This window comes from Vombatus ursinus, unplaced genomic scaffold (genome assembly GCF_900497805.2).
Source record: "Vombatus ursinus unplaced genomic scaffold, bare-nosed wombat genome assembly UNPS02015089.1, whole genome shotgun sequence".
In the NCBI taxonomy this organism is placed as follows: Eukaryota; Metazoa; Chordata; class Mammalia; order Diprotodontia; family Vombatidae; genus Vombatus; species Vombatus ursinus.
This window is the reverse complement of record NW_020954867.1, coordinates 2,571,257-2,589,662: the sequence shown is the minus strand read 5'-3', so window position 1 is coordinate 2,589,662 and position 18,406 is coordinate 2,571,257. Positions and strand designations below refer to the sequence as shown.

The 18,406-nt window shown below is 34.2% G+C and overlaps 1 protein-coding gene across 2 annotated transcripts in view; it reads right to left on the bottom strand.

The window, feature by feature from the left end:
* The window catches only part of PCDH17 (protocadherin 17), a 111,224-nt gene that overhangs the window by 59,396 nt on the left and 33,422 nt on the right, over positions 1-18,406 (bottom strand). For both annotated transcript variants that reach the window (XM_027846181.1, XM_027846183.1), the window contains 2 exons: positions 13,678-13,736; positions 13,373-13,545 (listed from right to left, as the gene is read on the bottom strand). In XM_027846181.1, coding sequence (XP_027701982.1) covers positions 13,373-13,545; positions 13,678-13,736 — 232 coding nt within the window. The remainder of the gene's footprint in view (positions 1-13,372; positions 13,546-13,677; positions 13,737-18,406) is intronic.

Here is an 18,406-nt window from a genome sequence, read left to right as displayed (position 1 = left end):
AAAGAAAGAAAGAAAGAAAGAAAGAAAGAAAGAAAGAAAGAAAGAAAAAGAGAGAGAGAGAAAGGAAGGAAGGAAGGAAGGAAAGAGAAAGAGAAAAAGAAAGAGAAAGAATGGGAGAAAGGAAGAAAGAAAGAGAAAAAGAGAGAGAAAGGACAAAAAGAAGGAAGGGAGAGAGAGAAAAGAAGAAAGAAAGAAAACAGAAGGAAGGGAGGGAAAAAGAAAAACAGAGAGTATAGATCTACATGTGAGCACATGGACCTCCACGTTAAACAAAATTTTCAGAAATAATACAGTTCACTGCTTAATTAAAAGTATGTAAATATGATAAATGTTGCTATTCATTTCGCATTACTGTTATCATGGCTTATAAGACCAACGCATATGCTGGTATCTAAATGGATAATTGACAGTCTTGTTTGCTGTATGTTTTTAGCCCAACACAAAAATGTTAGGTGCAAAATTCATTTTTGCATTTCAGTATGTTGAATTTTAGGGGGCAGATGCACTATAAGAGAGTTGTAAGATCAAAGAGAACTTAATAATAATCCTCTTAGTTTCTCTAATGTCTATCAAGCCTCAGCTCAAAAACCACATTCTACAGGTGACTTTTCTCGGTCCCTTTAGTGCTAATTTCTTCCCCTTTCAGATTATTTTATATCTGCTCTGTATAGATTGCACATGTACCTAGTTATTTATGTCTTATCTCCCCCACAAGGCTTCAGGCCTTTTAAGAACAGACTGTGTTTGCTTTTGTTGTTATCCTCAGTGCCTTGCACAGTACCTGGTATATAGTAAGCACTTTAAACGAATACATATTGATTGATGTGCTTGTCCACTAAGTGACTCATAGAAACACTTCAAGGATATTGACCCTCTTCCCTCTTAGTTTCTGTTAACCTATTCAGGTGAACCATGAAAAGAATGGATCCAATGATAGTGTTTGATTAAACCAATAAAGCTTAATTGTCCTTCATAATAATATAAAAGGGAGAAATTCACCATATTTGAAGCCACAAGACATGAATCTCTGCCACTGACTAGCTATTTGACCTTGGACAAAGTATTTTATGTCCCTAAGCCTCTCTCTTTTTAAGTCTAAAAAGAGGTAAATTATATTTGTCTTTGGATTGTTATGAAGAAAAAATTAGATAGCAGATGAAAAGTACTTTATCCACATAAATGTTATACAAATAAATAAAAATTAATTGTTACTCTTCCCTGATCCATTTACTAGTTTGGAGGTCACTTCTAAAAAATAATGGGAGAAGTTAAAAAAGATCAACCTATATCATCTCATACAACTGAGCAATGGAAATGAAGTGCAAAGAACCTGGTTCAGATTCCAGACATGCCGCTCACAAACCTGTGTGAACTTGACAATTCATTTTATCATTCTATATCACATTCCTCAGCTATAAAATAATGAGGCTGAGCTTTGTTGTTGTTGTTCAGTCATGTCTAACTCTTTGTGACGCCATTTGAGTTTTCTTGGCAAAGATATTGGAGTGCTTTGCCATTTTCTTCTCCAGCTCATTTTACCAATGAGGAAACTGAGGCAAGCAGTGTTAAGTGACTTGACGAGGGAAACACAGCTAGTAAGTGTCTGAGGGCAGATTTGCAGTCAGAAAGATGAGTCTTCCTGACCGTAAGCCCAACACTCTATTCATGGCACCACTCAGTTGCCCCGTAAGGCTCCGTTTAGCTCTAAATTCTTGTTGGCCAATCTAAAGTTAACATTCAGACATTGGTATAATGTTTCTGATACTGAACGTTTACCTGCACAAAACAAAGGAGCAACAATAGCAGTAACAACAGCTCGGAGAGCAGTGAGCAACTGCTAGTTCTAAACTTAATTAAATTCTGCTGAGTTAAAGGAGGTTTTCCCGACATAATACCTTGAATTTTCAGCCTGTCATAAAAGCACCAGTGTTATCTTTTAACAATCTTTGTAGCCAAAAGAACAGTTAAAAAACAAAAAAAAAAAAACAAACAAAAACAAAAGAAAACATTTTGAAGGACCATATATAAAGAGAATCATTAAATCATTAAAATTAAAAGAGAAATAACCTAGGCAAGGAGGAAAGGAGTGAGAGGAAGCACTTCATATTACAATATAAATTTCCCAAATCTAAAAAGTTTTCACATACACAAAGTAAAAGTAAAAAATGCAAAACAAAAATCACTTCGAAAGATAGATACAGAATTTATATTAGTTGCTGTTTTTAATCAAGGATTTTTTTTTTGACACTTTTTAGCTAAAGAGTTAACTCTCCTGAAGCTTGTAAAGATTCTTAGCAAAATGGGAGTAGGCAGAAATTACAAAATTAAATGTAATTTAGTCAGTTTTTTAGGTTTTGAGGACAAATAATTACGACTCCAAAAGCTAATTCTGTTGGCCACTGTGTTATTAAAATGGAAAATCCAGTATTTCTAAGTCATCACCTATGTTTTTAGGATGTTTTTCACTCAGACAAGTTTAATAATTCATGATTTTGAAGGATTTCTCATGCTCTATTTTTATTCTAAGCCTAAAACATTTTGTCTGTTTCAGGCTAGGCACAGGTTTACCAGGTTCAAGTTATATAAATCCCCTTTATAATTTCTTTACCTACATGATTAACTAAAGAGGACAAATTATTTTTATTAGTCATTTGGTATAGTGGTTAGAGTACTGGGTCTAGAGTTAGGCACATCTGAATTCAAATAAAATCTCAGACACTTATTAGCTTTGTGACCCTGGGCAAGTCACTTAATCTCTGTTTAACCTCCATTTCCTCAACTGCAAAATTGGGGATAATAATAGCACCTATCTCCTAGGGTTGCTGGGATACTCAAATGACATAATATTTATAAATAAAGCACTCAGCACAATATTTGAGACATAACAAGTGCTATATAAATATAAACAAAAGCTATTATTATTATTAGTTGTGTGACCTAGGCAAATCATTTAACTGCTGTCTGACTCAGTTTCCTCATCTATAAAATGGGCCTAACAATAGCACCTAACTCCCAGGGTTGTAGTGATAATCAAATGAAATAATATTTGTAAAGTGCTTTGCAAACTCTAATTATGCAAATGCTAGCAACTATTAAAAGTATTCCTTATGGTATTTACTGCTTCACATATGGCCCCTTGAGTAGTCCCAGCTGCCTGAATGGCGACCTAGTTGGCCAGTTCCAGTTGGGCAACTCACCTTATCCTCTCCTTTCCCTTTCCCTCTCCTCCCCTTCCCTTTCCTCCTATCCTCTCCTCCTCTGCCCTTACCTGAGGGTGTTCTGCCCAAAGGAGGGTAAATTTTGATGGCAGAAAACTACCTAGTTAACTTGGGGTTTGCTGGCTAGATTTCTTTCTTAAAAAATCCAATCTTTCTTTCCAAGCCTTAAACCCAATTCATTCTGTATCTCATGGATTTGACAATAATCCCTGCCCAAGCACCACTTAATTGCTATTTTTGGACCCTCCAGGCTCAGAATGAATGCAAATACTAACTGTTTCTCTTTTGGCCAGCAACCCTGAGGGTCTTCTCCCAGTTTGTTTGTTTTTTTTTTAATTAAAGGGGTCGTCCCTTGACTCACTTCTTAAAGAGGCCTATTCACTGAATGGGTTCTCACTCAAAGGGAGAACCTGGAAAGACCTTAGCTTAAAAAGGCCAAGGCCTCCCATTAAATCCTGGGCCATCTCCAGTTGTCCTGAAAAATATCTGGCCACTGGACCCAGATGGCTCTGGAGGAGAAAATGAGGCTGGTGACTTTGAACAGCCCTCCCTCACTCAAATCAAAGTCAATTGCAAGTCATGTCATCATCTCCCTGATGTCATGGTCCTCTTTCAGAAAGAAGGACAAACTACAGCTTCATATATGAACTACTTCAATTAACTCAATAAGAAGTGGAATAAGTTCACAATCATCAGTGACTCTATGAAACTATTCTTCTGAATTTGCTAAGCCATTAATGTTGTCCAGCAATGAGAGCTTTCCAGCTCTGTGGGAGCTTGCTAGCTGTCCAAGGAGACTTTTTTCAAGTGCAAAAAGGATTTCTTTTTGCTGTCTGGCCTGAAGAGGGCAAATTGTTAACTCCCTCTCAGATTCAAATGGGTGACCTGAGCTTGCCACATTTAGAAGACAGACATACTCCTCTAATATGAGTGATTTAATCACATGAAGCAGTGTTGGACTCAGCTCAGAACACAAAATACAAACATTGGCTACTTTCCTCAAAATTTGAAACCCTCTGAATGACAGAATTGTAACCACATGGCAAATGTGAAAAAAGACTTTTTATTATCTCAGGAACGTAGGTGAAGTGTTGAGATAATTTGTTCTTTGACACAACACAGATGAAAATGTTGGGTTGCAACTGCAATGGATTCTTGCTTACAAAGACTGTACTTTTCCTATAATATAATTTATCCAGGAAATCAGAAGAAAAACACTTACTTTCACAGGAAAAAAATATACCCTTTGTTCTTTAGTGATGATAGGAAGTATGTGGTTTAGTACATTGGTTTGGTATCTCATTTTCACTGGAGATTTCTCCCTAAATGTTTTCTAACCTTGTATTTAAGAATTGGCTTGGCATAATATAATATAAATATTATACTACTTAATAGATTGGTTTCTTCCTATGATTATCCATTAAATAATACCAAATCAAAACTTCTGAGTCAGGGAATAGAAATAAATGAATTCAGTGGATCAAGGTGAAATAATAATTTGGTATTTAAATTGTAGGATTTTTTTGCCCGTTGGGTCATAAATTCATGAAGAATGGAAATATCTCCACCTTCCTACCTACTCATGTATATAATAAGATAGTAAAAGTAATAACAATAATGATAATAATACAAATGTATTATATTATGCAGAAGCAGCATTGAATGGTGGAGAAAGTCAGGTTTGAAGTCACAAAGACCTGTGTTCGAGTCCTGAATCTGATACAGAATGGCTGTGTGATCCTGAGCAACTATTTTGAACTCTCAGTGCCCTAAGAACTAATACTGTAAATATCATAAATGTTGATGGTCTATGTCAATGGAATGAGTTTACATACCACCAGCCCATCTCCCCACACAAATTCTACAATATAAATATTTTATTGTTAGTAAGATTTATGACTGATTATGATAAACTATTTATATATCACTTTGAGGTTTGCACTTGAAATATACTATCCCTTGATCACAATACCAGATAATTGTCTCTGCTATTCATTTAGAAATAAACCAGTAACGATGGAATCCCTGTTACGTCTCCTTACCATGTGTATCCCACTCTTTCATCCTTAAGGCATCTTTTGAATTTACTACCATTCCATGGGTTTGCAATTAAAAAAAAAAAAAAAGAATGAAACTCAAATGCACAGAAGAGTACAGAAGAGTATTTTGTTTAGGGGCAGTGAGGTGGGGCAGTGGATAGAACATCGGCCCTGGAGTCAGGAGGACCTGAGTTCAAATCCAGCCTCAGACTAGCTGTGTGACTCTGGGCTAGTCACTCAACCCCAAATGCCTCACCAAAAAAAAAAAAAAAGTTTTGTTTAAAAACAGTCTTTAAGAGGATCCCAATGAATATGTTTAATGGTGGTATTTGCTAAAGTATTCCCTCCCCACACACCTCCCAGGGTGAATATGGGAAGACAACTAATGACCAGTGGCTGGGGATCATGTTCCAAAAATTCCTGAACTAAACTGAAATCAATTCTATTTGTACTGCCTCTCGCAACTCAGATTTTGTAACTGTGTAATGATAAACAAAAAGGCAGGTAGATGACACAGTGGATATAGTGCTGAGGAAGACTCATCTTCCTGAGTTCAAATGTGACCCTAGACACTTAATAGCTGGGTGACCCTGGCCAAGTCACTTAACCCTGTTTATCTCAGTTTCTCATCTGTAATATGAGCAGGAGAAGGAAACGGCAAATCATTCCAGTATCTCTGCCAAGAAAACCTCAAATGCAGTGACAAAGAGTAAGACATGACTGAAAATGGCCAAATAAAACAAATTGGTATCTCTCAAAGGGGTCTTCAATATGGTACAGTAGCTCTTCCCAAGAACTGCAAATTTTAGGAGTTATGACTCAATGATATATAATTTAATATCCCTCACTCTCTCCATTGCAGTAAGAGGGCACAATAAAGATACGTAGGAGACCTGCTCAACTGAGGCTAGAGAAGAAGCACATGAAAGAAAGCATGGTACCACTCACAGTTTTAAGAAAAGGCAATTTCAATGACCCTCTTGATCAATATTCAATAAAACTGCCTTCACCAGGAACCTAGGTAACTTGAATTTATTTTTACACATCTTATTTTTAATGGAATTAAATATCTCTGCCTCTTGCTCCTCCCCTCCAATTTTTACCTGTGCCCCTATTGCTCTCCACACATTTCTGTTTCTCTCAAGTACACAGAAAAAAAAGCAGTCACTAATCAGTTATAATTAAACTAATTAATATTAACTTAATCACTGAATTAATATTAATCACTAATATAGCTATAGACTACCATCTACATCTATAGAATTGTACAACGAGAATACTGTAGCACTGTAATGCCTTATTCACCAAACAAAGATTTAATTTTATTTATCATCCTGTACTTATTGAAGCAAGGAATTATATATCTTGTGAAGTTTTTCAACAATAACCTGTAACACCCAAAGAATTTCCCACTTAACACTCAGCTAACTACAAAATTCACTTAATGAGAATGCACTGTTCTTCGCAGATTCTGGCTGACTAAATTCATTTACTGTAGCTCTGCTGATAGAGAAAGTCTATATTCATTTCATATGAGATCCATCATCTAAATATATTGAACTCTAACTACTCTAGTATTCTTTCATTCAGTTTATCTAATTCCCTGCTGTACCTTAAGGAAAAAATAGAAAAAAGAATCACAAAGTTTCATAGGTTTCTATATTAATGTTAAAAGATATGGTAGACATTTCATCCGCAAATTCCGTAAGAGCATTATGGTAAATGAAACAATCATTTGACTCTTCAGGTGAGCTAATTTGCCATCATCCTGCCTGCCCCTCTCTATATCTAAGAAAACTAAATAACTCACTGTAATTATGATCTTGATAACATATGTATACATACCTATGTACATATATCCTAGAATTTCAGAGGAACTGAGAAGTCTTACTTGTCAGACTAGGTACTCAGGATCTAACAATGAGATGCTCTGGCAAACTCTATCTCTAGAGCTTCCACAGAGAAATACAAAGCCACAAAATTGGTCATCTCTCCAGGGTTCTTGGACATGAGCATGAGTTGAGGCTATTCTGGGACTCTCATGGCAACAATCAAAAGGTGCACATGTTCCCAACTAAATTGGTCCAGATCCCAAAGCTGAATGTTTTGCCCCAAATCTGACTATATTTGAAGAACTATGTCAGTACTCTTGAAATATTATTATTGATTACAAGAAGATAGCATTACTAAACTAAACCAAAAGATGTGGGTTTGGTCTAATTACATGGAAAAATAGGGACATTAGACCAAGTTTACAAATAGTTTCAATCCCTGCAAGCCTTAAAACTGTTTTGCTTTAGAAGGACCACTACTATGTTTACTAAAATAAATAAGGTTTGAAAACCACTGCAAGTCTACTGTAAATCATGAGACACTTTATAGAATCTTGCATGGTGAGGAATAAATGTGATACTAATAACAACTCTTTCCATTTTGATGCTGCCAGCTATTGAATTCTGCAAACAGATGTTCTCAGTCAAATGAGAGTGTGTCATTGAAACTTTTTAAATGGGGCACGCACAAGAGAGTTCCAAAATTTTGTAGTCATTCAGTACCAAAAATCTAATAGGGAGTAACATGGAGATTCAGAGGTCCTTTGAAGGGCCTATAAACAGCATTCAATGAACAGGATTAGAAATAGGAATGCCAATGTGCAACTAGGAAAGAACCTGAGTCAAAATCCAACAAATTCAGAAGAGTTGCTCAAAGTTCCTAACTCTGTACCATCTTCCATTCTCAGAGATGATTTCTTCCCAATACTCACAGTAGTAACATCTCAGCCTTGTTCACCAATCTTCTCACCAAATTGTATTCTTAAATCCATCTTTTCATATAAGGATATCAGCTTAAAGTGTAATATTCCTCAAGAGTATTTGAATTAATGGTAACGTCAACTATCACATATTCCAATTCTAGTAAAATCCTATCATGAGGTACAAGCACTTTTTTGACCGTAACATACTAATCTCACTATGGATATGAAGGATCATAGGCCTTATGGTTTTTGTCTGTTAATTAACCATTGCTTGACCTTAAAGAAAACACACACACACACACACACACACACACACACACACACACACACACAATATGCTTTTGTTTTAGCATCTAGAATGTGATCTAGGAAGAAGATAGAAAAACAAATACATATATGATGCATATGTATGTATATGTGTGTGTGTGTATATATATATGTATATATATATATAATAGAGAAAATGATAGATGCAACATATTATATAAACATATGTGTGTAAACCTACAATTCTGTAGGTTACTTGCCATATTGAGATTTCTTCGTATTTTAGCCTTATTATGTTTTAATTAGTGATTGCATTCTCAAAAGTTGACAATAATAATAATGGCTGGCATTTACATAGGAATTTAAGGTTAGAAAATGCTTTGCATGTGTTATTTCATTTGTTCCTCACAACCACTCTTATTATCTTCATTTTACAATTGAGAAAACTGAAACAAAGAGAGATTAAATGACTTGCCCAGGGTGCTGCAGCTAGTAAATGACTGAAGCAAAATTTGAACCCAGATCTTCCTAATTTCAAATCCAAAACTCCAACCACTATGCCACATCACTTCCCAGTAACAAAAGATAGAGCCAGGAGGATGACAGAATAGAAAAATAAATAAATGAACTGGTAACGGAACTAAAAGCTGATGGCAGGATCTCTCAAGGACCAGGAAGGTTCTGCAAATGCTCCCAGAGGAAAAAGCTGAGGACAACCCATCATGCCTGCGAAAGCTGAGGGCAGCAGCCCTTGTCCTTTCCAGGATTAGAGAACAACAAAAATAACTTAGAATTCTTTTCCACTGACTTCAAGCTTCAAAGCCCCAATTTCAGTCAATTATACAGATATTAGAGGACTGATTATCTGTGAGGAAATTGAGACCTAAGACTGGGTTATCAATGAGGAGCTCACAGGGTTCGTCAGTCAACATTTCTGAAGACTGCACATTTATTATTGGAGAATCAATGAAGAGTGCCGACTTTCAGTCAGTGATTATTGAAATCTTGCTTAGAGGGTAAAAAGTATCAACTGGCAGTCAAAAGCCTATAATTTACAGGGCATGGTTAGGAAATAGATGCTCAAATGTAAAGACTTTCCTTAAAGAAGTGAAATCCATAATAACGTTCATAGGTGTATGAAATATGTAAACTTGATCCATTTTTATTCTTCATTTTTTAAAGTAGGAGTTTTTATCCTTCATAGAAATATCACCTTATATATTTTTATATATGTAGACTTATTGATCACCACTTCAAACTTAAATGTTCACTGACCCCAAAATAAATGCATAATTAAATAAATATATAGGGGGGAAGCCTTTTTGCTTCATTTCCTGTGATCCTCTATTCTCTTTTTTTAAATAGGAAAATATTTTTTAAAAAATTGATAAAAAGGGGGCAGCTAGGTGACGCAGTGGATAGAGCACCAGCCCTGGAGTTCAAATCCAGCCTCAGACTTATAACATTCACTAGCTGTGTGACTCTGGGCAAGTCACCTAATCCCAGTTGCCTCACCAGAAAAAAAAAATTAATAAAAAGTTTTAAATAGAAACCTTCATTTCTGTGACTTATTAGGAAGACTAAAAATGGTGATTTTTAAAAAGCAAATTATCCTTATATTAAAGATGTATTATTAATAGGCACTGATTAGAAGTCCCAATTGCAAATTTGGTGGGGTAGGCTGGGTGGGGGAGAGGAGAGGGAGAGAGGAAAAGGATGTAGAGAACTTCCACACTGACCAATTAAAAACAATACAACCAAACATCATTTCCAAAGCAATGAAACTGAATTATTTGGCAAAGTAAATAAGCAAAAATAAATAATCCCCAACACTTCCCATTCCAGCTACAGGATTATACGGGTTATTAGTGAACCATTTTTGCTATTTTCTAATAACCTATCAGCCACAACAGTATTTCAGTTATACCCCATCCTCAATTTAGCAGTGATAATAATAAGTTACAAAAAGAATTCCTAATTTTTAGGATTTGGCCAAGATGACAAAAATCAAACATTCTAACACAAATGAAGAAGATTAATAAGCAAATAAACTAAAGATAACACAGATTCAAAATAAATGATACTTCTCCTGTAAGACAAGACCCTATCTATAGAAATTCCAGGCATTTTAGATATTGACCACTTCAAGAGAAATTCATTATTTTAGTATAAAATTTAACAAGCATCATGAAGAGTGATTCCAAGATTTAATATAAGCTAAAGAAAATCTTACCATTTCCCTAAATGTATAAATAAGTTCAAGGTAGAATTTTAAGAATCATTTATAAATAATGACATTTAATCAAGAATAATAAGCTCACTGGTCCAGTTCAAAGACAGGGAAAAAATGAGACCCTACTAAAAAGTTTAAAATACTAATATAACATAGGGAGGAGTGCCAAAGATTTCTTGATGTATACAAGGAAGTTTACCTTAATTCCTATAAGATTAAAAATAGGAATAAAAATGCGTAGCTTTAAATTAGGTCCATTCTTCCTGATATACATGTAGGTTCTAAATATGTCATCATTTATTCATCAACATAATATCCTATTTAACAACTAACATACAAAAGTGTTAAATAATTAAAATAGCATTTTAAAATATTATTTAAATTATTAAAATATTAAAATATAGCTAAAATATAAAATTATTAAGAAGTAGTCCTTATTGCCTTTAAAATACCTGTTGGGGAACTACATAATGCCATATAAATCAACATAATGCAACCATATAATTTTATGTAAAGAGAGGACAATTATTAAGTGTGACAGCACCTCATTTATCAGTTAACGAGCATTAATTGACTATTATGTGGAAGGAACTGTGCTTTTTTTTCCCCCCAGGTGTTCAACCTGGTCATTCAACTTGGTTCAATATGCTGGTCAGTGGACAGTGGCACATATTTAAAGCCATTTGTTAAAATGTTTTCCAATTTTGCACGTTCATGTAATGACACAAATTCATTCATTTTTTCATATGTAGTCAAAGTGTTCTGAGTAATGGCTCTTAAGAATTATTTGCAAGTTTCCTTTTCTGATTGCACTATATTTTGAGAACTTCTCACACACACTGCACTCCAATTTATACAATTTTCTGTCATATTTGTAGGTTAGGCCCTGAAATGACTATTTGTTTTAAAGGATCCATTTCTATTGATATTTTCTCTCTTTCATAAAAGAAGAATGCCTTTATTCTTAAAGGGAAAACAATGTCCAAGTCCGTTTCATCCTCAGTTGATTCTGTAGACTTTGTTTTTGCACATTTGAGTCTTGAAAAAAATCAATAAACTGCCTATACATCATTATATCTCCGTATCAATGCTGAAAGCAGAATTTCAGTTCCTATGCTAAAATTACATTGTCAGGCAGAAAAGACCCTCTGCCCTCTTCCCACAGTGATTTTTTTTTCTGGTATTTGCTAGTTCCTCTCTCTTAAGACCTAGAGTTCAATTTATATATCAGGAAAAAAAAAAGAGAAATTCGTGTGAATAAATAGCATGAGCTGCTTTTTGATGAATCAAGATATGATGATGAATGCAAACCTTTCACTGGTTTTTCAATTTTACAAACACACATAATAGGAATATTTGGCAAAATGTGCTTATGTATAGTACCTGAAGTCAACACTGAAGATATATATCATGCTGCATATGCTGAGTCAAACAGGCATTTAACCCTTTTCCATGGAAGCTATATATTTAATTTAGAGCAATGCCTTACATCTCACATAATATGTGCCTTTTTTTCATATTAACAGCTAGTGACTCTAAGTCATCTATGAAGAAATTGAGAAAACTTTTCAGTACTTAAATTATTTCTAAAGGGGGAGGGGGAGGCATTGCGTCTTTATACAGATCAATGTCCAATTATAATTAGACTCACTGTGGTAAAGAGGTAGGAAAAAAATAATATTTCTGGTACTTATTACTTGGAAAACAACCTCTTTTGTGAGATTAGCCCTTATATCATACAGAATAATTTCACTGCTGCATTCTAAATATTCTACACAGCAAATAAAAAAGAAAAAGAAAAAGGAACTTCAACTTGAAAAAAGTGTTACATTTGCTTATTATTATGATTACAAATCAAACACTTCTAAAAAATCTGATTCCAATTAATAACCAATTAATAAATATTGCTCTTCAGCTTAAAGACTCAACTTAAAATATTCTTAACTATTAAAAATCACTTTCTAGATAACATCTTATATCAACCATTAGCAATTCCAAAGTCTAAATCAGAACAACATAACCATGCTTTTCCCTTTTTTCCCTGTGAAACAAGAAAACCATAACCACATACTCCCAAATCATCATTAATTAATCTTAATGGCTTAATTATATTTAGGTGACATTTTTGGCAAATGTTTAGTTCTTATAAAAATTAAAGTTATTTAAATGAATATAACATCATTTTAAGAAAATGAATGACATTGACTCTTTTAGAAAGAAAATAACATTTATAATAATTTATAATAAAGTAATATTATTACCTTTGTCCAGCATGTACTTTAATTCATAATTTATGGAGTTTATAGAAACTTCTGTTAATTGTAAATGGATGTTTTATTGGTCATCAGATTATGCCATTACTATATGCTGTATTTCTTAAATAGTTAAATATTTCAGACAAGGAAATTCTGATACAACGTGGATTTTGGTTTTTTGCAATATCAAATTCAGCCAGTATTAACAGAATTTGTCACATGTATGCATGTTTATATTGCACAAATACATGCACACACATTATAAAATATGCATTTAGTACATTCCATGTTTGCCTCAACAGAAACATGGCACATGTTGTACCCAACTTGGTACGGCTTGCATACTTTTTACTTGAATGTTGTTGCTTTAAAGAAGAATTCTGAATAAGATAAAAGGCTAAGAACCTTGGAGACCCATATTGTGTTGTTACTGAAATAATAAATATTTTTTTTTCTGGGACAACTGCAAGACTGACTGTTTACTTTGATATGTTATCAATGGGTCCTTCCCCCCATGTGATAAACTGTGAATGCCGAACTAACAGATTTCTAATGATTGCTTAAGCTTTTTTTTCATTTTCTAGGCATTGGGAGACTTCACTCACCTTGTTCAAGTGGTTGGCTTTTAGTTGAAGTAGTTTTCATCTTCAGTGCCTCCCTGACAGACATGTCACAGCAGGAACCTTTGTTAGTGTCTTGGTCACTGTCAGCCTGATCACTGTCCCCATGCCCACTGTCTCTCAGGCTGGCTCTTTCTGGGTCCTTGAACGTGGAGCTACTGTAATGCGACATAAGAAAAGACGACAAAATGTTGTTTCGACTAGTTTCAATCTGAAGTGTAGTGTCGAGCAAAGCAATTTTGACAAGAATGCAAATGGGGAAGCTGAGAAAGTTATTTAATAGGCCTTACCTTTGAACAAACTGCTGCCTGCTGCCCATGTAATTGGGCTCTGCGGGAAAATTGTCTGTCTGTGAAAAAGAAGCAAAAAAATACATATAGTTGTACACTGGACAAATCTCCTGCAGAGCAACAAGATTTCCTAGTGGAGAAATGATTAATAATTCAAAAATTCCCTTAATCTTCAGATTTGTACATTTTAATTAAATTGGAAAATGCTGGCATGTAATTATGTACTCGGAACAATTAAATGATTCCGGTCCACAAATTACCTGCTAAAGTAAACAATGAGGCTGTCATAACTGGCATTCTCTGTTAGGAACCTGATGGATGACACTGTTTATGTTGTTTCATTAGTCAGATATTAAGATTGAATGTTTGTGGGAGGAGTGGGAAAATGACCTAATTTCTGCATATTAAAAAAGTGAGTTGTTTAATAATGCTGGTCTTAATCATAATTATATCATCTGTGGGGATTCTGATGCCCTTATTGAGGTGATATAATTTGAAGTAATCTACTGCATTGGTCTTCACTGAAGAAAAATAGGGTGATCTTCCAGGAGTCTTTGCATGAAAATGTGCCCATAACAAGTACAAGCACTGCCCATATGGTTGATCTCATCTCTACAATTAATTCTCATTCTTATTAATAGGCATGTTGAATGTATCGAAATGGCAACTGAACAATGCCATTGAAATGCTTGTTACTGCCAGTTTCTTCTAAATAATATATATGTATGTATGAATTTATATGTTAATAATGATTATAATGCAAAAATAAGGAAAGAACACATATTATTTCTTAAGTATAACTAACACTTCAAATGACCCAACTGTGGAGCTACAACTATTTTTTTTCTTTTCATCTTTTTTTTTTTAAACAGTAGCCAGGCTAATGTGGAGATCTGCCAAAAAGAACTGAATTCTCCTTGTATCATCAACCAGAGTCCTTTTGGAGAAAGAGACTAGATCTTTCACTGAACTCCCTATACTGTACATTCATACACATCATTTCTCCTTGCAGCTGACTTAGAGACAAAGCATCTCTTGTTTTCTGCATCACTTCATATCACGCCATTATGCCGTGAGCAGCTATGGCTTTTTAAAAATCTCTTCTACCACATAAGTACCAGTAATGTGGAAAATGTACAAATATTGAAGCAAAAGGCCCAAGGTAAGGCTTAATATTGTACACTAAATATTTAAATAAACAACTGATTTTAAATATCATGGTACATTTTACCTCCCCATAAACTATTTCCTTAGTACTTGACTTTCCTGAGTTATTATGCTGAAAAGAAAAGGCTTCTAGGAACAAAGAGTCTCAAAGTATTTCCATGGCTTATTCTTGTCTTAGAAGTTTGGAAAAGGTAGGCGGTAAATCACCCAATAGTTAATCTGAGCTATGCAGTTTTTCTCTTTTGTCCAACTGCCTGTTTTGCAAGCTAAACACCAAGACGAAGGCAACGAAAAGTGTTCTGTCTTACTGGGTTTTTTCTCACACCTTACCCCTTGGCACCAGTCTTTGCTATTTCAGGCATGTTTTCATTAACATACTGCACTGAGTTCTAATTTTGGAGATGGCGTCATTAGCCTTGTCTCCATAACGAGGAAATACAGGCTTTTCAGGGAATACCTGATGTGCCAGTAACAAAAAGCTGTGGTAACCAATGCCAAAGGTAAGACTGTCTGTATGTAGAATACGATGTATTTCATTGATATTTTGTGAATCTCTCTATTTTGAAGGTTTTTCACAGATTGTTTTTGACCAGATAGATAGGACAACACATTACTATAGTCGGCGAAAAACAAAAATTGGATGCTAGCAACAAGTGTACATTTATGAAAAATTAAAATTCCTGGCAACAGTTATATATTGCAAGATGAGGTTTTAGTAAGCTTTAGAGTATTTCAGGTAACTAGAGCTCTAACATCTTAAAGAAGTTCAACTATGTATGAATCTATACCATAGGATCCCAAACTTTCTTCGGGTCAGAGGGAAAGAATCTGTCAAACATTTGCTGATCAGATTAGTAAGGGGAATAACTCAGAATCTTTTCTTTATAATTAAAGTTGTAAGTATGATCAGTGAAATGGGAATCATACATTGATAATTTTAAAAAAAAGAAAAAAATTAGTTCAATTTTAATAAGTTTTTAATGGTTATAACTTTAAAACAAATTTTATATATACATAGTGTATGTATATGTGTACATACACATATGTATTTTCCCATCTATTGCTTGCATCAGAATCTGAGAAAAGGGAAAAGAGATCTCATGCAATGCTCTCTTTACATCCATTTTTCTCAATTGTTTTATATTTTATGAGATAATACTATTTATAATCTTCAAGTATGCAAGAGAACAAAGAAAAAAATCCTCTTAGCAAATAGGAAAAAATGGAGGGAAGGGGAAAAGGGAGAATTTTCTTTTGTTTGTTTTTGGTTAGGCCATTGGGATTAAGTGACTTGCCCAGGGTCACACAGCTAGTAAGTGTCAAGTGTTTGGTCTGAGGTTGGATTTGAACTCAGGTCCTCCTGACTTCAGGGCCAGTGCTCTATCCACTTTGCCACCTAGCTGCCCCAAGAGGGAGAAATTTTAAATAAAAATGTAACTGAAAACAGTAAAGGAAACAAAATAAGAGAAGGGAAATATGAAACAGTTAAGAGAATGAACAAATACATAAATAAATGATTTTAAGTCAAGGAAAAAGCTGCCAATAGAACTGAAATACAAAGCTACTTTCAAAAAGCTAAGGCCACTGGGCAGAACTTAGTTTTAAATTGTTCTCACAAAGTATTTTTACTATAGTATTTTTACCGTGGCCACCCCAAAGCTAATTAGCTTGTAGATGGTAAATATAAATGAATTGAAGCAGGAACCTAAGAATCTATCACCCTGTTCTTATAGAACCTACTGTCTCTTTCTTCTCTCTCTGTCTCTGTCTCTCTCATGCTCTCTCTCTCTCTCTGACAGTCTCTAGGACTAGATCAAGACCCAGTGTGAGCCAAGACAATTCTAATATTCCTAGGTGGTGTTTTTTTTTTTTTGTTTTTGGCTTTATAGCTGGCTTCATTCTCATGGTCACTTATTAAATGCTTCTAATGACAATGCTGAAATGTATTATTATATGTGATAACAGCCTCACCACATATTCAGGTGCAATTATGTTTAGAAAGAGGTTCAGACTGTACCTATAATGGGGGGGGAGAGGGGAGAAGGAGTATCTTTTTGAAAAAAATGCCAAAACAGAAAGACACACAGAGTAAAGGTAAAAGGCTGGAGCTGAATATATTATGCTTAGACTGAAGTGGAAAAAAAAGGCAGGAATAACAATTATGATCTCAGACAAAGCAAAAATAAATCTAATTAAAAGATACAAGGAAGGACAGCCTGCTAAAAGGTATTATAGACAATGAAGTAATATTATTACTAAACTTATAAGCATCAAATGGCATCCAAATTCTTAGAGGAGGAGTTAAGTGAATTACAGGAAGTGAAAGTGAAATAAGTGAAATGGACAGCAAAATTATACTAGTGGGGGACCTCAACCTCCCCCTCTCAAAACTAGATAAATCTAACCACAAAATAAATAAAAAAGAAGTTAAGAGGTGAATAGAATTTTAGAAAAGTTAGATATGATAGACCTCAGGAGAAAATTGATTGGGGATAGATAGGAATGTACCTATTTCTCAGTGGTCCATGGCACCTACACAACAACTGACTATGTACTAGGGCATAAAAACCTCACAATTGAATGCAGAAAGGCAGAAATATCAAATGCATCCTTTTCAGATCATGATACAATAAAAATTACATGTAATAAAGGGCCATGGAAAGATAGATTAAAAATTAATTGGAAACTAAATAATCAAATCCTAAAGAATGAGTGGGTCAAACAACAAATCATAGAAATTATTAATAATTTACTTAAAGAGAATAACAATAATGAGACAACATACCAAAACTTAAAAGTTTTTTAAGAACTTATAGCAGTTCTTATGGGAAATATTATATTTCTAAATGCTTACATGAATAAAATAGAGAAAGAGGAGATCGATGAATTGGGACTGCAAAAAAAAAAGATAAAAAAGAACAAATTAAAAATCCCCAATTAAATACTAAGTCAGAAATTCTGAAAATCAAAGAAGAGATTAATTAAATTGAAATTAGGAAAATTATTGAACTAATAAATAAAACTAAGAGTTGGCTTTATGAAAAAAAAACAATAAAATAGATAAACCTGTGGTTAGTTTGATTTAAAAAAGAGAAAGATGAAAACCAAATCACCAGCATCAAATATGAAAAGGGTGAATTTACCACCAATGAAGAGGAAATTAAGGCAATCACGAGGAGCTATTTTGCCCAACTGTATGCCAATAAATCTGACAATCTAAGTGAAATGGATGAATATTTATAAAAACAGAAATTGCCCAGATTAGCAAAAGAAAAAATAAAATATTTAAGTAATCCAATTTTAGAAAAGAGTTTGAACAAGCCATCAATGAACTCCCTAAGAAAAAATCTCCAGGGCGTGATGGATTTACAAGTGAATCCTACCAAATATTTAAAGAACAATTAATTCCAATATTATATAAACTATTTGGGAAAATAGTTGAAGGAGTATTTTCTGCATGGCTTTTCTCTTTTGTTTTGTTTCTTCTTTCACAACATAACTAATGTGAAAATACATTTACATGATTGCACACATATAACTTAGATTGCTTGTCATCTTGGGA